Genomic DNA, 20,366 nt, shown 5'->3' with positions numbered 1-20,366 from the left:
GACACATGACGGCAAAGCTTTTAAATAAAGACTGACGCCCCACCCAGAGTGCACACGTTGCTCCTTTTTTTATTTAGTAAATATTATTTACACATTTTCAAGAACACATGCTACAGAAATTCAAATTTACAGCTCCCAAAACAATAAAAACAGCTCTTGAGAACAAAAATACCCGATGACTAAGGAAAATGTCATCCAGGCTTTCAACACTGAGAAAACATTCAAGTTTTTTTTCTTTTCTTTAAGTGTTTTTTTAATTCAATTTCAACCAGTTTTGAACAAGGCCTCTTAAACTATGCAGTAGTGATTGTGCAGCATATATAATATATTCCTGGTGCTGCTAAAGCTCCCTTTGGTTTGTGCTTCTCTGCAGCGGTGATATTAGCACCCAAACATATGAAAAGGGGCCCCAGTGACAACCTCTCAGTAATCTATGATCCATTTCTTTTTTGTTTCTTCTTTTGTCACCTGATGTTGTCTACAAGTCTAATAATGTTGCTGTACCATCTAATGCAATTTGAATAGAACCTGGTGCTACAAAGCAGTGCAAGTTTGTAGTTTCAAAGTCAGACATGTCAGAATGCATAGTACAAAAACAGTATCCGTGTTAAACTATGCAATAGCTTGTATCAACTGCAATGCCAAGTTTGAATTGCAAGTCATCACACATTTTTTTATTTACATTTTTTGTTAAAATCTCACTTCCAATAGTCCCACTGTCTCAGCACTTTTTTGGACACAGACTCCAAAAGTGGACTGCATTAGACTAAAGCAGCTCTGAAATAATGGAACAAATTTAAAATCCCTGCATTCAGTTCATGGTTAATGTCACAAATTGGTGGTTTGTCGTTGAGTCATTCTAGTATCGCCTTGATGGTCTTTGATAAGTTATGTGTTTACGGCTTTATAATGGCGTAAGCCCAGCGCAGTGTATCATTAACACACACTTCTTGAATTCCTTCTAATCATACACTGATTGCTTTACATCCAAATAATGGATTATGTACATTTACAAATACAGACACAATCTAGAGAGCACCATGGTAACTTAACATATAGAAAACAAACTAGTGACCACAGTAACACTACTTTACATTCAATACCTTACACAACACTGTACATTAAGGCATGAGGTGTTGTTGATGCAAGATGTCAGCTGAAGATTCACTGAGAAATGCAATGCACTGAGGAATGAAATGCAAGACCTTGAAATGTATCAATAACATTGCCAAGGCAAATTATAACATAAGAGACCCTCCTGTTGTTACATTAAACTGAAATTTCATGTCAAATCTGGGCATTCGTATTTGTTGTATGGTCAAATTAATTTGACAGTTAAGATTAAACAAGATGTAACATGTGAGTTTAATTCCTTTTAGGGCTTAAAGGTCGGTCTATAGTCTGACCACCGGCCAAAAGCTGAAAAGTAATGTTAACAGAGAAAAATTGAATGCGTCTGCTTAGAGCACCAGCAACCCCACTGATCAATATCTTTCACTTTAGATAACCATGACTAAACTTAATCTGTTTTGTTCATGCAGTGTGGTTTTTGGGTCAGGGGTTACAACAAACAAGATCAATTAATCAATTAGTTTTGTCCCCAAATTGATTCATACTACCTTTGAGTTTTAAGCTGTTTATTGGGCTCTAAATATCTGTCTACTAAAAAAGTGCATGTAAATTATACACAGAATTTCTTTAACATATGCTGCAAAAGCAAGGTTTGCAATTGACTATTTTGAAAAAACAATGGTGTGTTTAATGGAGGTACCATAGATCTTTAACATGTCTATATAAGCACGTCTCTACTTTACACTGCACTGTAATCCTATTCTACTGTAGGTCAACTGTTGGCCTGTAATGAGCAGGGATACTACAGTATATAATTGATGTAACTGGAGGTCAGCACAATGATTATTTTCAACGACTGTTTTGTAGCTGCACATTAACTAAATGCAAGTTGGATAAGTCAAGTCTATAATCAGTTTATGTATTACTTAGTAATACTGCATGATTCTGCTCACTGCCTGCAGTGCAGGATATTATGTAACTGCACAACAGAGTGATGCAAGTTACTTGCAATTCATCTGATATTTTGTACAATTTACAATACTTCCCATTCTCACCAAGCACCATGCTTACATGTTCACCCTACAATCAAGTACAATAGTAGATGACAATCTGAAATACAGTGTGAAGTGTGCAAAACAAATCATGGAAATGACTTCATCTAACATCCTCACAATATGTCTTGAAACCTTTGAAACATGTTTACTTTTCAGTGGCTTCATTTACATTTGCTGCAGTGTTTCACAACACTGTCTACTGTACGGTCCACCAGAAGGCTGCGACTCAAGGTTCTTGTGTTGGTCTCAGTGGAGAAGAGTCCAGAAGTGTTTGAGATGTGCAGAAGAGTACGGATGACCTCAACCAGGCATGAAGAAGCCTCCTGCATATACAAGTCTTGTATAGCCAATTCTAAGTTGTTAGTAGGTTTACTGTCAGATCAACCCATGAGGACCAAACCATCTGTATTTTTAGACACACTTTCAGAGAGATGGTGATATACATGCAGTTGTTTTAACTATAGGAAGTATTCCATTCACCATGTTCACACAGCATTTTTTCTATGACATATTTCACAGGGTAGAAAGCTCAACAGAGTTATTGGTGTAAAACTGGGTTTTCGTGGTAAAAGCAGAGGTCATTCGACAAACTGGCTTTGGCTAAAATTTTCCAGATGGATCAGCTGTAAAAAAGACAATAGATACTTAAAATCCAGAGGTACATTGGTCATACATCTCAGTTACTCTGCACATCTGACATCTAATGAGCATCCATCAGACACCTAGTATTCACAACCAACCACCTGTAAACTAGGTATTGATATCTCTCCTATCTTATCACACAAGACTTTAAAATGGTGAAGCAACCAGCCACCATGTGATGTTAAACCGGGAAATTTTGAAATAAGTTGCACGTAGCCAAATGCTCACATAAGTAGTAGGGCTGCACGATTATCGCAATCGCAATCGCAATGACAGCACATGCAATTCAGATTTTTCTCCATCATAACCAAGCAAGTCTGTAGACTCATCATGACACAACTTTTTTTATTAAATCGCAAGCACAATCGCAATCGCAATATTGTCCACCTAATCGCAAATCGCACCTTTTCCCCAAATCGTGCAGCACTAATAAGTAGCCCTCAGAAGGTCAGCTAATGTTTGCTTTCAGCCACTCTGTAACTAGCTAAAATGTGACTCCAAAGTTATAATATGAGCTGTATTTGAAGAATTTTTGCCATTTTCAACTCCATGACTAGGTATGTGATTGATCGCTAATATTAGCTTACCACATACGGAGAGCTAATGTTAGCTTTCTTTGTCATGCAGGATTTTCATTATCAACTGTCTTTCAAATTATTCTGAGAGCCATGCACTGATCATTATCGACCAATTTCTATAAAATGATTCAGTTTACCACCAGTGATTTAACATGTGAACTTTCCACCCTGAGAGAGATGTGGAGGAGAGTAGCTGCTGTGTGACTATGTTAAATGCAACATGTGCTACCTTCCATGGTGATGGTGACCAAGCTGATGGGACCATTTACTTGAAACTGTGAGGGTAAAACATGTGTGCTTACAAGTCTCATCAAGCATCACATTAGAAATAGTAATGACAATCTGGCTTTGCTGGCGCTTTAGAGAAAACAGACATTTCCCTCTGGGATCTCTTGTTTTTCAGGACACTGAATCCATTCATGTAAACTAAAGCCCTTTTGTGACAAGATGTCACAAATAACATGATCACAAAATGAAAATGCTGAGTGTTCAGACCCACTTCACTTTTAGCTGTGCAAGTCCTGACACAAACATTCAAAAGCAGAATGAAGTTGCCCGTATTTTCAATGATGCGTACGCTTTGATAGTCAGCATGGTTAGAGTGAATAACTACATTATCTGAGACCAGGCTGTTTTACTGTTACATCCTGTTGGTGAGATCATACTGTACACACAATTTGGTAGACTGTACAAACACTTGAGGACAAAGTGTTTAAACTCTGAGACTGAGAAGTTCTGTTGTGTTGCTGGTTGTTGCAGCTGAGAAGCAGCACTTGGTTATCAGTTCAGGTTATTTGATGCTAGTTATGATTATAAGTGGAGAGTTCTGTGCCAGCAGAGCTGTATTTTTTAACAAAAAAAATCAGATAGTGGAATACATGACAATCTACAGGAGTTGTTACTTGCGCCATTTGCACTGTGCCTTTTTTTACGGTGAGGTTCACATCACTGAGGTTTTCGTCTCATTTACATCAAGCTAAAAATCTAAGGAACAAAGAAATTACTTGCCAGATTGAGGTGACCTTTTGAACCTGGAGAAGTGCTGTTTGACAGCAGAGGCGAGCAAACGGGAGGAAACTGTGTTCCTGAATAATTGGGGCATAGCTATCAAGCAGTACTTGTCTCCTATTTTTTCAGCAGCTCTCATCCACCCCGACGCACTTCAGTAAACCCGGCCTTACCACTTGGTCAGATGACAGCGGACGAGCCAGAGGAAGGAGAGTTTGAGTTAGGGGAGGAAGGAAGGTTCCAGAAGAGCCACTTGCGTTTGCATTGTCGTCTCTGGTACAGGTAGTCCTCTTTGTCACGCTCTTTGCGTGCTCTTTGGTAGTGGTCATCCTCTTTCAGGTACCACACAGGGGGCCAGCGATGTTTCTCAAAGTATTCTTGGTTCTCTGCAACAGAATAAAAACAGCCGAGGGTTGTGAATGTTTAAGGAGTTTTCATTGTGCATTTTCCCTGAAAGCTTTTATAATTTCAACATTATTATCATTGTTGATTCAGAGCATTTGATTCTGAAGAAACACTGAGAAATGTTCAAAATGTTTTATTTTCAACACCTGTTCTGACGCCTGTAATTTGAAATTGTTACAAGTTATAATCCACTGGACAAACAAATGAATTCCAATCCTAAATAAACACGCAGAGTTCATGAAATAAAAAATTACCTCCTGATTACAATTTTTCTCTAACTTTAGATCAGCTCAACGTGTGCCCTTATTTCAGAATTGTTCCAAAGGATGCAACCAAAGAAACAGAGGATCACTTGTCCTTTTGGAATATGCATCAAACAAATGCAATATTGGAAGGAACCTACTTTTAAAAGTTACTCACAATAAAATGACTATCATTTTGCCTTTAGAGTATTGAAAGAGTGAAACATGCTGAGGTGAAACCATAGACTGTATAAAACATGAAAGTAGCCTCCGCAACATCACCATGAAACCATGAAATGAAGCCAATCTGCGGACGCAGCCACATTTGCTATGACGCCAGCTGTGAGTTTTTCTTCAAGCAGCTAGAGGGCACCCGCCGCTCACTTGGCTTGAACTTTACCTCTGATTGGAAATCAAACAATCCTAATAACTTCTAAACCGGAGAGAAAAAAAATTCACTCACCATACAGTGTGTGCCGATGGTGAAATCAGCGTTTTAGACCCAAACTGTTTTTGAATCAGGCTATAAATAGGCTTTTTAATGCCGTAAAAGCCTGTTTTTTTGGCTGGGTGTGTACGTGACTTTCAGTCTTTCTGCAGCCAGCCTCAAGCTGATTCTCAATGAACAGCAACTATTAGCACTTCCGCATAGGCTTCATTTTTACCAATCAGATATTGCCCCTTGGGTGAAACGGATTAACTGAGTTTTATCTGCCTTGGAGTTTTCTTTTAACTTTCTAAATGTTCCTCAGAGCTTAACAGTCTTCTTGAACTAAGCAATAACACCCAGGTAGTTGCCATGCAGCATTACTTAGGTAGGGCCTATAGAAAGTTGGATGAGCTTTTACAGGTGGAATAACAACTGATGTCCAGTATTCAATTTCTAGACTGAAACACTTAGGCCCCGTTTTCACGACAATGTTTTAGCTGAAAATGCAAAAATGCAGTGAAAAAAATCTGCGTTTACTCGGAATCGCTGATGGGCTGAAAACGCTGTCAAAAGCATGCCAGGCCTGTAGGTGGCACTATAATTGTCTTGTCCAGAAGCAGCTTTTGGGAGATTTCCACCGAAGTAGAGTTGAGCTGATCATCTGGTGTATCGGGGAATACTCAAGTGGCAACCGGAAGTATCGGAAGTCATACACACCAAGCCAAAAAAAGCCAAAAAAGCCAAAGCAGAAATTAACCTATTTACAGCCTGATTCAAAAAACGTCTCCTGTCTGAGTCGCTAATTTTACTACCGGCATCCACTGTACGGGGGGTGAATTTTTTTCTAACTCAGCCGTTCAGACGATATTGAGATTGCGAGCTCCCCCAATAAGAGGCACAGCTGAGGGTCACGTGACCGACAGGCGCCCTATGGCTGTACGGGCTGTACGCGAAGCCCTTGCCACTACCAATATGGCGGCTTTAGCCGATGTGCTTCATTTTCCGTTTCTGAAACAGACAGGTGACGTCAGCGAGACTACGTCCATGTTTTATACAGTCTATGGGAATACTAAGAGCAAAAGTGGAGCAACAGATGCACATCTTGTATGAAGCCAGTCAGCAGATTCAGCAGATTCAGCAGCACAAGCACAACACGGTAGTTTGCGAGGGTCGTAACAACGTACTGTTGTCCTGTTGTATAGGCTGGCGTGAAGCGGAGTGTAACATAAGCGTTTTTACTGAAAACACAGGCTTACTGTTTACACAGCAACGGTGTCAGCAGCGTTTCAGAAAAATTCTACTCTGGCGGCCGTTTTCAAAAGTTTGCGTTTTGGGTCGGCTGAAACGCTGATTCCCTGTAAACGCGAGGCTGAAATGCAACAAAACTTTTGCGTTTCACGCTAAAACCGTTGTCATGTAAACGGCCCCTTACTCACCCCTCAAGTAGGTGAAGCAATGTTAACCCTCAAGGCCAAGAGGCTGCTGTGAAATAAAACTATTTTATATTAACCTCATTATACGTCTTTCTAACGTAGCTCTGGTTACTTTATTTCGAACTAGCCTGTTTTGCTAAATGTTGCTTAAGTCTTTGCACCGTCCCTTTAAGGCTCTCCACAGGATAATAGGTGTGTTACCTGTAGACTTGGCCTTCATGTCTCGGGGAAACTTGCGGCAAACACTGTTGTAGTTGGTGCAGATGTGGTGAAGACACCAGCCAGTGAGCTGTTGAGCGCCATGGAACTGTCAACACACAAAACCACCATTTTTTTTATTTTGTGAACTGTTTTTTTTTTTTTCCTTTTTTCAGTAAAGAATTGTTAACTGAAGGATTTCTTCTGACTTTGGATTACAAACCCACGGTATTTCAGCCTGAGATTGGAGGGGCTGTATTAATTACTTTAAGGATAAAATCTTTTTGTAAACTAGACAACAGTTCAGACTGCTTCACATGTCTAAATAGACCCTGCGTCAGTTACAGCTCTGAACCTGTAGTATGATGCAATGACAGGATCACGTTAATTGATCACTCTGACCCCAAAGATTTTGCTTTTCATTTTTTAACAGAGGAAAGTTCCCACACACTGGCCAACTTCCAGAAAGAAGAACTTTATTACGACCTTACACTCATAGACCTTTTTCGAGCAAATGTTTGTGCCAACAAAGAGTGGATGTGCAAAGATTTTTGCTGTTCTTGCTCTGTACTTTTTAAAATAGCTGTCTTGCACTCTGGTAAACTGTACTTAAAAGGATCTCAGCCTCCGCTGCCATCAATAAAAATCCAATTTGACAAAACACTGTATAAGAGCCTTAGGTGGAACCTCTGTTTAGAGATGACTGACACATACCTGGGCCATATCCAGGTACACCAACACATCTCCATCAATGTCTGCCCCCATCATTGCTGCCTCTGTCAACACAGTCACTGTGTACAGCTCTGAAAAAGACATAAAAGCAAGTCACTGCAGGTGCACTGCAACTCAGAAACACTCACAATGACTTTGTGTAATACAATCCAGTGGCTCAGAAGGTAATATAAATACCAGATGTAATACCTGTAAGTGCAACCAGGTGGGGGAGGCAAAGACGATTGGCAAGAACAATAAGCTCCATTGCGTCCAGGTCAGGTCGAGAACAAAACCGGCCCGTGTAAAGATACTCGAGCACGGCCCTCATACAGCTGCGAGTTGTGTTTGGAAAAAGCACCTGAGAAACAGTGACATGTGACACAGTCATTATAAAAGCACAAAGGGTTTATCATTAGGCCAGGAATCCACTTAAACAGTTTTATTTTTTAGATGCAGAAGCAGATTCTCTGTTTTTGTTTGAGTGGAAACAAAAAAGGATTACTGTGCACTTTTCAAAGCTGATAATATGGCAGTGTATCCAAAAATAGCTCTATGGGTCCATGCCTTTGTTTTGAATATTCTTTTTGTGCTCTTTTCAAGCATTTGCTTAATAGTATTACTTTTCTGTTGAGGTAGAAAAACAATGCACTGACCTCAAAGAGGTTTCTTTCGTTTTAATCACAAAGGCAATTGCATTACAACAGATTTGCAATCCACTAATTAAATTATGCCAAACAGTTCATTGTTCTGGGTCAGTTTATGTATTGATTCGAGCTACACTGGTGTGATTTTTGTGGTTTTAAAGCAATTAAAGTTTAATTGCAACTGCTTTATAAATCAATTGGCAATAAGAATGCGGGTAGTAATGACAAACAAAAGGAGTAAATGTTTTACACTGTGCTGACTTTGTTCGATGCTTTGGTGCGAATGGTGTTGTTTCCCAGATCAACAAAAAGCACAAGTTTAGTTTGTTGACTTACCTCTTTAGTGCAGCTCTCCACAAAAGGCCCACCAAACATAGCTGCCATCCAGTCACAACTAGAGATGAGTAAAGGCTTGTGGGCCATGATGGTTCCATCATCTAGCTTGAATACTACATCTGAAACACAGACAGGTTGGTAGAACACCTCCCTCACAGTCGTATCAACCCACTCATGAACAAACATAAATAAATGGTTTCCTCTCACCAGAAAAGGTGCCTTTAGCCAAGCACTCTTTGACTCTGTTTGTGCGCCGTACATGGAAGGCTTTGGTGATTTCTTGGTTCATGAAGGCTTCATTGTTGAGTATGTTTGCCACCATCATCCGTAGGTCAAAGACCTCAAGCAGCTCTGCAATGTGTGCAATGTGCATTAGCTCCTTCTCATTCTCGTCCAGCTGACCTGTGTACAGGTAGCGCAGAACTGCTCTAAAAGGGCCCAACTGCATGGATTGGTCCATATGCACTACAGTCATGGGCCTGGGGCTGTATGTAACAGGGTCATCCACCAGCTCCTCCTGGATGCTGACAAAGGCCCGGCTCCACGAGGAGAGTAGTCTTCCTCGTCGGCCCCCCTCAGAGTCTTTCAAGGTCCCGTCACTAGTGCAAGCCCTCAGGTTGGCCCTGTCTCCATCATCACTGCTTTCACAAACATCAAAGCTAGCAGCACGCATCAGCAGCTCTCTTCCAGAGAGAGGACCACGAGGGGGCCTTTCCGTCTCCTCATGTTGTGTGTCCATACTAAAGAGGTCATAAAACTTTGAGGAGGATGTCGCCAAGTAGATTTTGTGTGCAAAGATTTTCTGCCGCTCCTGCAGGACCAGGATGACGTCAGCACAGTGTGGGTCCTCCAGAAGACCAACTGGATGCTCCTCTGTACTGGTCGGTGGAGGTGGCACAGTGATTATGGGTGGAGGAGGTTTCGGTGGCAGGAAGGGTGCCTGAAGGAGAGGCCGCTGAACATTTCTGAGGTGAGATTTCCAAAATTGCAGGTGGCGTCGTGAGATGAGCGCAGCCCTGATGGCATTGTCAAAGACGTCCTTGACCCCAAACTGAGCCACAACACTGGTTTCATAATATGGCACTCCTAACTCTTTGGCCACCTCCCTGCCTCTCTCCGGAGGAAGAATCTCATTGGATTTAATTGGCCTAAACAAAGAGAACATATCAAAAGACACTCTGGCACAGGGATATCAAAAGAAACCTTGTCTCGCTTTTATGCTCATATTTAAGTCCACTCACCTCGCTAAAGGCCTCCGGGCTCTGTTAACTGCCTCCAGGTCTGCATATCGCAGGTCCAGCTGACAGCCCACCAAGATGACAGGAGCACGGGGGCAGAAGTGCTTGATCTCAGGGTACCACATGGTCTTCACATGGTACAGAGAGTTTGGGTTGGCTATCGAAAAGCACAGAACCACCACATCAGACCTGAAAGGAATAATAAGAAAAATCCTCAATCCCTCAGGGCACAAGAGCAAGTTATTGTTGATCACTATTGAAACGACAAAGTCTCACCTGCCATATGCAAATCTGCGGTCTTTATGATGGTCTCCAAAAGTATCCCAGAGGCGAAGAGACACGCTGACATCATCCACCACATCCCTGGATCGCTCTAATACCTAATCAGGATTAAACAGTCAGGGATGGTAAGCGAATTGTTCCTGGAAGGCATTAACAAATAAATGTTTAAAGCTAATCTGCATGTGAGTTACGCTTTGAACATTTCACTCCCATCAACAAACATCTCAGAATTTTAAAACAAGGAGGTAATCTTGAACAGCAGCAAGCTTGCACACTCACCTCTTGGCACACTCTGTACTGGTCAATTGCCCAGACTGTGGGCACGTGTGTGGCGAGTAATTGGTACTGAGTCAGTGTGGCATTGCAGGCCCGGGCACAGATAAGGCGGGTCTTTCCGACGGCATTGTCTCCTACGACCACACACTTGATAGTTTCAACGTTTGGCCTCTCATAGTCCATATCAGAATCTGTCAGCTGGGACCTGCCGATAGAAGAGGATGCAGAGAGAGGTGCATCACCATCAGAAATCTTTATCGACTGTCCTGGGTGGTAAAAGAAGGAGGATCAAAATGGATATGAGACGCTGTGACTGCTCCTCATCTGCACTGCTCATTCTGCCTGCAGAGCTATCAATGGAGAGTCTCGTGACCTCCCTGTACCCATTCACAAGTTCTCTATCCTGCTCCAGATTCAGGGGGAATTTAAAGGGACAAGCAAACAGAAATGGCTTGGTCTTCTTTCAGGATTTAAGTTGTATAATGGGCTCAAAATTAAAGGGCACTTTTCAAAATTTGTACTTTTATAATTATTTGGGACAGTGCACAACAAATTTTATCTCAGAAATAAAGTGCTAATTTGCTTGTTAAAGTCTAATAAAGGCTTATACTGCCCAGATACTCATCTGAGCCCTTAAAAAGCATCTGCAAGCTTTAAATGACCTGTCTTACAAGTCAAAAAACCTTTATAGCTAACCTTTAAATATCCAAGTCCTAATTTAGAAAAACAAGTACTGGAGATGTGACATTAAAAATGCATCTATAGTTTTTTAAAATGTATATTGAAAAAAAGACACGTTTTGTCTGATGAAAATGGGAGCTGGTGATGATGCATCCAGACTGGCTTGTGTTTTTGTGTGTTATAGCCATCAGACCATCCTTCATTTTTCTAATGATGGATCTTTAATTAATGAGAAAACATCAGCAACTACATGAAAATGGTGGTCATGCATGTTGTCCAGAATTATTGTTGCTCCAATCTTTGCAAAAAATACCCCATCAACTTTAAGTCCAGAGGCCCAGACCATCTGAGTTTCATCCCAGAATCTCCCCCAAGAGTTTACTTTGATCAGAATAAAAAGTCCTTATACACCCAGACGAAGCTACCTCTTTGTGAATGAGCTCATACACTCTGTAGTATCCCTGTGCCTGCTTGGACCCAGTGGACCTGCTTTAAAAAGATAACCGCCCCTCCTTCTTCAGCATCCCCTTAGCTTGACCTATATTACAACCACATTTTTTTTTCTCAAGAATGATATGATGTACTATGTATTTGCTGTTCAGAGGAGGTATTTCATGTTTTGATATCAGCTTTTTTACACAGTGCCCCAGAGAGTACTATTAAGGGTTACTATGACTTTTTTTTTTTCAAACGGTCACTTGCCATTCATAAAATCAGCCTTTCATTGACTGCGCGATCTACATTCCTATAGGCTCAGTCTCACCTCCGCTAAGACACAAAAGCATGTGACAACCTGACCTTAGGCTGGGCCTGTATGACACTATAGAGATACAACGCCTCTAATATTACTCATTCACACGTCCTTTCCTGTTACTGTCTACACTGCGCAACTCAAGACTTCATTCATCGTTTTCAAACGTTCACATATCATAAATAACAAACACAACGCCTCCGGACTACCGTCCACTGTGAACATTTAGTATATAGCCGTGCATCCTGGGGTTTAATCCGAAGCAAAGATGATAAATTGTAAATTTCCTACCAGGACCGAACAGTCCCTCCTCCACCGAGACACTAGTCATGAGGCTCTGCTGCATTACACGTTATGTAACACCCCGTCACTGACTCTTGAGCCCGTTTATCTACCTTCGTGTTTAGCACAGAAAACAGCGAATAGGACATAAAACATCCACCAATCCTTTGCGAGAAATGTCCGTGCTCTTACCGCAACATAAGGAAGTGCTGCATGGGGTTGGTCGATGATCGAGACGGAAAGCAGGGCTCCATCGGATGCGGCTGGCACCTGACGGCAGCTCGTATTAAACTTCATCTTCAAGGCAAGGTGAACCAGGCTTGGAAAAAGGCGGCCACAACCGCAGATGTTTCAGGAAACGTCCCCTGGATCACGATCGCGATTTTCCGATTGCATTGCCAAAGAATACGGCCGCTGATCTGAGGTCTGTGTGCGCGCTGCAGAGCTGCAGCTCTGACCGTCATGGAACCACCTCCACTTACTGTAAGGCCTCCGTAGCTAATAATAGGCTGGCGCTCCGACGAAAAAAACTCATTCATTACAAAACACTGATCCACTTTAAAGTCGCGCAAATCTCATTCCACAGCCTCCAAGCAGCATGGGCTGACCGGCCTGCAGTCCTGCACATGCTCTTCAAACCTCTCAGAGGAAGTCTGATTGAACTTTGCACACTTTACAGTAGACTATTTTTGAGTCCGATGAATCACATCACAAATCCCCTTTGTATTCAGACTGGGTTAGATAAAGTACGCACAGTCTGCTAATCCAGCCAAGTGACTGTAGTGATAAGTCAGAAATGTGGTACCTTCACTGACAGATTTATACTAAGGCAATAAGAAGTAATGTAAATTCACTGACACTATTACTGACAATTTTCACAGATACATCCAACAACTTAAAACCTTTAACAACTGTTTTTGTATACTAGATTAATTTTAGAAGAAATACCCTAAATAAATAAATAAATAAATAAATAACAAACAAATAAATAAATAAATAAAAAATAGTATCCTCTCCCTTTTGGCGTGGACCCTAAAAATAAAATTTAAAAAAGTGGCCTCAAAATCCCCTCTCTTTTATCCTCTACTGCTCTAATGAAGCCTTCATTTCCCATAATGCAACCACAATGAAAGCCCCTCCCTTTCTTTTGTAGTACTCTGGTTGTCCTGCCTTTCTTTAAAAAAGTTAATATTCTTAACCCTGGTGACTTAAAGATTTTTTTTCTTTGACAGAACATCTATATTACTATCAAAACAGAGTTAGATACGAGATATGAAAATGTGTTTTCTCTGATTATTTCTCTGAAGTCTTCAAATCATTTATTGGGGAAATGAAATTAGATGGAACTGCATGTTTAGGAGCAATGCACTAACTTGAACAAACACTTTGAATCAGTTTGTGTGATCACACAATTTTGGGTAATCTTAATCTTGTTTGGTGTCCCTTAGAGAAAGTTTGAGAATGCTTATCACGCCGTCACCATAAAGCAAAAAGATACTGGCAGTCTGTTTAGTTTTTGTTGACAACTTTAGCGTGATCACTGGTCCACAAATACAGAAATCACAGACACAGAGTTACACAGAGTTCCTTGCTGACAGTCTTCACATTCATCATGAACAGAAATCTCATGAGTTGTTTTAACTTTGACCTCTGTTACTCTGAACTGCATCTTTCAGATAGTGAATTTAAACAATGTGTTTTACTTCACTCAAGACTCAAGAGTAAAAACTACACTAAGTCAAAACTAGAGTCTGTGAGAGCTGTTATATCGATTCATTTTACTGGATATCCTTGTTTCACTTAATTACTGGAGCACTCAGTTGATGGAGCATGCCAGTTAATTTAAATAGTACCAACCAGGTTTAAAACACATGTTTGAAAGTACTTACAGTGATTTCTGATGTACTCAGTGATACTGATGATCTCCTCAGTTACAGCCACATACTGCACATACTGTTTTATCATAACTGCAATGTTAAGTCTGCTCCACCAGGTGAGGCTGACGGCTTACATTTCATCAGTCCACTCCTAACTTTGTGCAACAACATGGGCAGCTATAAAGAGGAAACAAGTTTAGATTCTGCTTCAAATTAAAAGCATGTGGAAACACAAATATAAAACATATCATAAGAAGGTATCATTTAATTATATTATAATTTAAGTCCTCCAGAAATTACTCAGCTCACAATAAACAGGGAGAAAATAGGCAAAGTCGCGCACAACCTAAATCACCAGGGCTGCATAATGAACAGATAGGACAAATAGGACAAACAGGATAAAACACTATATTTGGTGTTTGACAGAAAGGACAAAGTTGAACTGGACCTGGAGATTAAGATAACCTGTAGTGATTTCTTTCCACTTCCTAGAAATCAAGCTTTTCCAGGGTATTGGACTTTAATGCACTCTACACAGAGCCAGATAGGCTCCAGTTCAGTGAACAACTGATGCAGTCAGCTGAATCTGTGACTGCAGAATCACTTTAAGATTGAGTGAATTAAAAATTTGTAATTCTATTTACTCTGAATGCAATATTGATACACACTCATACATGCCTGATGAAAACCACAAAGCAGCTCCACAATGATACTAGTTCTAACTTCAGGACATGATTTTATTTCTTCTTTGCCATCAAAGTTTTAACATGTAAATGTGAGTCATACTTTCTGTAGTTAAACAGAAAAAGGGAAATAAATCTATTCAGCAGCAATTGGTCTAATGCTGAAGATCCTTTCCTTATTTTACGGAACTGTGATCATGGGAACAGTTAGTGTCTCTATGATTAATAAGTCACAAAACAAAGCTTAAGTACTGATTCACCACACTCTACTTTATATTGTGTAACGGCAGACGAGGGATAAATGTTGTGTAAGCAATGGCCATTGTTGACGGCAGCTTTAAAGTGAACTCAGTGCACCTACGGTCAGAGTCCAGACAGGTCGAGGTCTCTTGAACCAAACAGATAGTCTGATTGTTGCTTTTTGTGGGTTTCTCTTTCCTTCTATATGGCTGCAGCTGAGTCAGGCTCCAAAGCTATCTTCTCTCTGGACTCCTACCATGTCTCTGAGGAGCTCGGCTTCATCCTCCCTGATCCTCTGGTAGGTGGAAAACCCCAATGGATAACTTCTCTTTTCTCTCTTTGTACAGCTTTTACATTTTACCTTGTAAGAAGACAGAGAAATATCTGATAGTCAGGAATCCTGAGCCTCTGAAGGTGAAGCAAATGAAGGAATCTGCCTCATAAAGGCTAAGGCAGAGATTCAATCACTGAAACTGAATGTAATCAAGCATTTTAAATGCAGTAGAACTGTTTCTCTGACTGAATCAATTCATCATCCACAAGGTTCATGACTCTAAAACTGCTTGAGACAAATTGATTGAGAGGGGCTGAAATCTGACACCGCTACTGTTTGCTTTGTGTGGTTAACTGTGTTTGTTCCTCCAGCAGTCCAATGCTGAAACCATTGTGCTAAGCCCGATGCCACTTCTCTAGTCATGCCATAAAACAATAAAAATGTAAATTCAGCAGAGGATTTTGAGTTTTGAATGAAAAAGTCTGAGGCTTTTGCATCATTTGAGCCTCACACCTGTGCATTGCTCTGCTCCAGTTCTATTCTCTCTGGTGACCGACTCTTTTTTATGATGCCCACTTGTGTTTGAAGGAAGAACTTCCACCCTACTACCAGCCATGGATGGATATCGCTTTCAAAGTCCCAGAGCTGGTGCACTCTCACAAGTTGCGCTCCCTCATTAACAAGGTACATGGGAACAGTAAAGTGAGGACAGTTCCATATTTTACGGGGCCATGGTTCAGTGTTGATACTCTGTCTGTGCAGATGCCCCTGCTGAGCAGCCAGTTTCTGCAGAAACACAGAGAGCTGCGTCTTGCCCACCTGGCCCTCAGCATGATGACAATGGGCTATGTGTGGCAGGAGGGAGAGAACGACACAGTTGAGGTGAGCTCTTCTGTCCTTAAATTGACTTTCTGCTTCCCCATTACAGCTGTCAGTTTCTCTGCATTCTACATTTAATATTAATGAGAGTTCAACTTTAACTACCTTCCTTCAAGATTCTCCCAAAAAGCCTGGCTGTCCCATACTGGGAGGTATCACAGCGCCTCGGACTCCCTCCAATTCTCACCCATGCTGATGCAGCTCTGGCTAACTGGAAAAAGAAAGATCCAGAGGGGTAAGCCTGCTTGTCTTCTGAGTGCTGCCTCATAAATTGATGTGTGGTTAAAATTTGTTCTCTTTCTTTCATGTTCATCTTTATGTCCTCTGTGCCAGTCCCTTTGACATGGAGTGAGTCCATTTTCACTTGATCTACAGTCTTAAACACATGGCATACCATGTTACTCTGAAACTAGACAAAGTAACTGTTTTTTTTTTCAATTGTGTGACGCAGGAACCTGGAGCTGCTTGTCACCCTCCCTGGTGGAGACAGTGTGCAGGGTTTCTTTTTGGTTACCATGCTGGTGGAGCTGGCAGCAGCTCCTGCACTGAGGGTGAACAGATATGTTTAACATTTCCTTGTGTAAAATCAATCTCAAGCTTATTGTTAACTGATACAAAAAAATCATATTAAAGTTCAGATTTAAGTCAAGGAAATTTAAAAAATGAACCTCTGTTGCAGAACATCCCGGTAGTGTTCAATGGTGCCAGGTGTGGTGACACTGAAGTTGTGGCCCGAGCTCTGGAGACCATAGGCCAGTCCATACAAGACATGATGGACAAACTCAAATTGATGCATGGTAATCTTTTAAACATAACTTATGTACTCATAATCAATCTGATAAACAAGTTCTATGATTGATTTTCTTTTATCTTAAGTGTACGTGGAGCCTTCGGTGTTCTACGGCATCATGAGGATCTACTTGTCAGGGTAGAGAAATCCATTTTTTTCATTTGACGAACTAGTCCTACATTTCTTAAACAATAAATCAATCAGTCTATACTTATCTTTAGCATTAAATCACAACAAGTGCAATCTCAAGATACTATGCAATAACATCAGGCCTGAACACACTAGCAGTAAGACATTTCCAAGGCATACTTCTAGTTTAGTTAATTTCACTGATTGTTTTCCTCTGCTGTCGTACCGGTGACAGTTCATAGTGTTTCCTTCCTAGGGATGGCATACATAAGATAAAAGGTAATGGTCCAAGTACTGAACCTTGTGGAACTCCATAACTGGTGTACACAGAGGACTCATCATTAACATGAACAAACTGAGCTTGATTAGACAGATTTTAAGTGTAACCTTTTTATAAAATGTGTATTGATTTGTGCCTATGCATATATAAATAGGTGGAAAGACAACCCCTGTATGCCAAAGGGGCTGGTTTATGAAGGTGTAAACACAACGCCAATGGAGTATTCAGGCGGGAGTGCTGCACAGAGCAGTCTTCTGCACTGCTTCGATGAACTTCTGGGAATCAAACATGAAGAGAAAAGCGGTAGGCTAGTTGTTTTTACCACTAAATCTATCAAAAATGTCACAAAGTGGAGAGGGAATGATCTAATGTAAGTGTAATACTCAAATGCAGGTGACTTTCTAACCCGCATGAGGAACTACATGCCACCAGCACACAGGCAGCTGATCCATGACATCTCACTGCAACCTTCCCTCAAGAATTTTGTCCAGCAGCAGGACAGCGAGCGGCTCAACCAGACCTTTCAGGACTGCGTCACTAAACTGTTGGCTCTACGCAACTACCACATCAACGTGGTTAGCCGCTTCATCACTGTACCTGCCGCCCGCGCACGACAACTTCGCAATAAGAGCCAGGACTCAGAGGGAGAGATGATCAGCAAAGCACCTACAGCTTTGGAAGAAAGGGGCACTGGGGGCTCTGGCATCATGACCTTCTTAAAGACTGTGAGGGACCAAACAAGAAGTGCCTTCCTGCCTGATACGAGCAAAGAAACAGAGCAGAGCAGTTGATGTGGACATACAGCAAAGTGTCTATTACTACAAAAAATCTGTCTGCGAATCTCTCATTTCTTAATTTTACTATTTAACAAGTCAATTAATGTTTCATGCCATTGCTTGTCTTACAAGCAGCTCTGTTGTGTCTGCAAACTAAACCTTAGCCTATTGAACAAAAATTGTACACATCAGTCAGCCCAAACCAAAACTGTTTCTCTATCTCACCATTAAATTTAACCACTAACTTCTTTATTGATCCAGCTGGAACCCAAAAATGCATTAGACATCTGCTCCAGACCAGCACATTTGGTGGACATTTGGACATAAAGGGATTTTAAATTGGTCCCTAACCACCTCATTGTTTTATGGTTTTTCGTGTGATTTTAAGATCCACTTCAATGCAGTTCAGACTGAAAACAGCTTTTTTTTCTATTATTTGAAAATGCAGCAGAGTCTTAATATCTTTCCAGCTTTTGTAAACCTTTTAATTGGCTAGAAATGTTCTGAACTTTAAATAGAATGAAGTTTTCAGTTGTCGAAATATGATCATATGAACAATTGTAATGCTGCAACAAAAAAGGGGCAGTTCATACCACCAGAAGATTACACAGGGTTTGTCTTCCAAAAGTAAAGTAAAACAAGGCAAAGGCAAGCTGTCTTCACTGATAATAGTTATTTGAAAAGGTGTGAAATCCACACCTGCAAACTCTTCCAGACGCACTAAAGCATCGACAGGCTGCAACCTGACCTTTCCCTCCTACAAAATAATCCTCCGCTGGTGTGTCTCTTTTCTACAGTGTTTCCTCACAATGGGGTTGTCATGTCAAAGCACAATGCACAAAGCAAAGCAGAGATGCATCACTTATCAGAGCAGTTACCTCAGCAGTCCTGTCGTCCTCTCCCGGCCCACATCCAGCCCTCACATGCCCCATGATGTTCACTTCCTGGACTGAGAGTGTGGAAAACCCAGAGCGATGAAGGAAGGGATTGTGCCATGAATGGCTCATGCTGTGTAATCTTCACCTTGCCTGGCTCGTCTGCGCTGGTGTTTCATTACAATAGCAGCCTGGCAGGATCAGATAAGGCAGACAGTGCGGCAATTAGACATGACAATTCCTCCCTGACCTGAGCGGTTCACCTCAACTTGCCCTCTTTCCTTTTTTAATGCTGGGCAGCAGAACAGACAATGGAGGGGAAAGTAAGAGTGAGTGTCATAGAAGCAGTTTATCAAGATTTAATCATTCAAGATATTTCTCATTTAGTCTTTAGAGCTTTGCATGACAATCCACTGCTTCTAACTTTTCTGGATGCTGCTGTGATTCTCTATTTATTTGGCCCTTTTCATACATTCAAACATCCACCCCAAAGAGCTTCATGAAAAAACAGAGAAAAAATGAATAACAGGGATTGGTGCGAAGAGAATAGTCATATAAAATGCGAACAAGTAGAAAAAAATCAGGGAACTAAAACAGTACAAAAATATCTGACAATGTTTAATTATTTAAATGGATGATTTTTGGTCTTTTTTTTTGTGATGAAGCCAAAACAACTATGTTTGCTTTTTAGATCATAACAATGCTGTGGTTAATTAAGGCTAAGTGAGAGTGCGATCATATATTTTGTGGAGAACTGTAAAAAAAAAAAAAAAAAAAGAAAAAAAAAGTGTCCAAGCAGATTTGGGTTTGGAAGTCATTTCATGAATCAAGTATTGTTAATGGTTTGCTCAGATATGTTTCACACCCTGAGAAAAACATGACAGGAAGAGGAGAGGAGGTGAAAGGTGAACAGAAACTACACAGGGATGAAAAGTTGGGTGGCAATGACGACAAATAGTGTGTTCACAAGTCACAGTGATCTGATTAGAGCCTTCTCCCGCAGCCAAAGCAAATAATCCCCTTCCTTATTGCCTGACTGTGGGGGACTCCCTGACAACTCGGCCGTAAACACAGGCCATCTCTAAGGATGTCTTCATTGTGTGGTTGGGGCTTTAGTTCCACCTTCTATTACCAACAGCCAAACAAATGCATGCACACATCTGCTTATGAATTATTGCTAATATACTTACAGTGTTTTGAGATGCATTGTGAAATGAGAGATGTCAATATTTATCACGCTGAAGCAAAGTTTTGTCCCAAATTTTCTGAGGAAATCTACAAAAAACCTTGTGTAGTT

At 40.9% G+C, this 20,366-nt stretch overlaps 2 protein-coding genes across 2 annotated transcripts; one reads left to right on the top strand and one right to left on the bottom strand.

The window, feature by feature from the left end:
* Positions 1-78: 78 nt before the first annotated feature.
* On the bottom strand, positions 79-12,933 carry rhobtb2a (Rho related BTB domain containing 2a). Its single transcript, XM_074670405.1, has 10 exons — positions 12,459-12,933; positions 10,556-10,757; positions 10,271-10,374; positions 9,998-10,183; positions 8,964-9,904; positions 8,757-8,875; positions 7,984-8,134; positions 7,777-7,865; positions 7,066-7,171; positions 79-4,740 (listed from the first exon to the last, which is right to left on the bottom strand). Exons 1-10 carry the CDS (start codon positions 12,518-12,520, stop codon positions 4,535-4,537), a joined length of 2,166 nt encoding a protein of 721 aa, XP_074526506.1. The 5' UTR covers positions 12,521-12,933; the 3' UTR covers positions 79-4,534.
* Positions 12,934-15,234: 2,301 nt separating this feature from the next.
* On the top strand, positions 15,235-19,124 carry ido1 (indoleamine 2,3-dioxygenase 1). Its single transcript, XM_074670407.1, has 10 exons — positions 15,235-15,364; positions 15,929-16,024; positions 16,103-16,222; positions 16,336-16,454; positions 16,553-16,567; positions 16,671-16,770; positions 16,899-17,016; positions 17,096-17,147; positions 17,573-17,721; positions 17,812-19,124. Exons 1-10 carry the CDS (start codon positions 15,272-15,274, stop codon positions 18,207-18,209), a joined length of 1,260 nt encoding a protein of 419 aa, XP_074526508.1. The 5' UTR covers positions 15,235-15,271; the 3' UTR covers positions 18,210-19,124.
* Positions 19,125-20,366: the final 1,242 nt, after the last annotated feature.

Source organism: Halichoeres trimaculatus, unplaced genomic scaffold (assembly GCF_033239565.1).
Source record: "Halichoeres trimaculatus isolate MK-OKI-2021-1 unplaced genomic scaffold, fHalTri1.1 fHalTri1_scaffold_5, whole genome shotgun sequence".
Lineage (NCBI taxonomy): Eukaryota > Metazoa > Chordata > Actinopteri > Labriformes > Labridae > Halichoeres > Halichoeres trimaculatus.
Note: the sequence above shows the minus strand (reverse complement) of the source record. Positions and strands in the feature narration are given on the sequence as shown.

What these genes read in the sequence shown, in the direction of transcription:
- rhobtb2a (XM_074670405.1), bottom strand. Translation starts at nt 12,520, where the DNA reads ATGGAGCCCTGCTTTCCGTCTCGATCATCGACCAACCCCATGCAGCAC. An exon ending in GGCTAAAGGCACCTTTTCTG is followed by an intron (nt 8,876 to 8,963) that starts GTGAGAGGAAAC and finishes TCTGTGTTTCAG; the next exon opens with ATGTAGTATTCAAGCTAGAT. An exon ending in TGTACCTGGATATGGCCCAG is followed by an intron (nt 7,172 to 7,776) that starts GTATGTGTCAGT and finishes GTGTGTTGACAG; the next exon opens with TTCCATGGCGCTCAACAGCT.
- ido1 (XM_074670407.1), top strand. Translation starts at nt 15,272, where the DNA reads ATGGCTGCAGCTGAGTCAGGCTCCAAAGCTATCTTCTCTCTGGACTCC. An exon ending in TCATCCTCCCTGATCCTCTG is followed by an intron (nt 15,365 to 15,928) that starts GTAGGTGGAAAA and finishes TTGTGTTTGAAG; the next exon opens with GAAGAACTTCCACCCTACTA. An exon ending in GAGAGAACGACACAGTTGAG is followed by an intron (nt 16,223 to 16,335) that starts GTGAGCTCTTCT and finishes CCTTCCTTCAAG; the next exon opens with ATTCTCCCAAAAAGCCTGGC.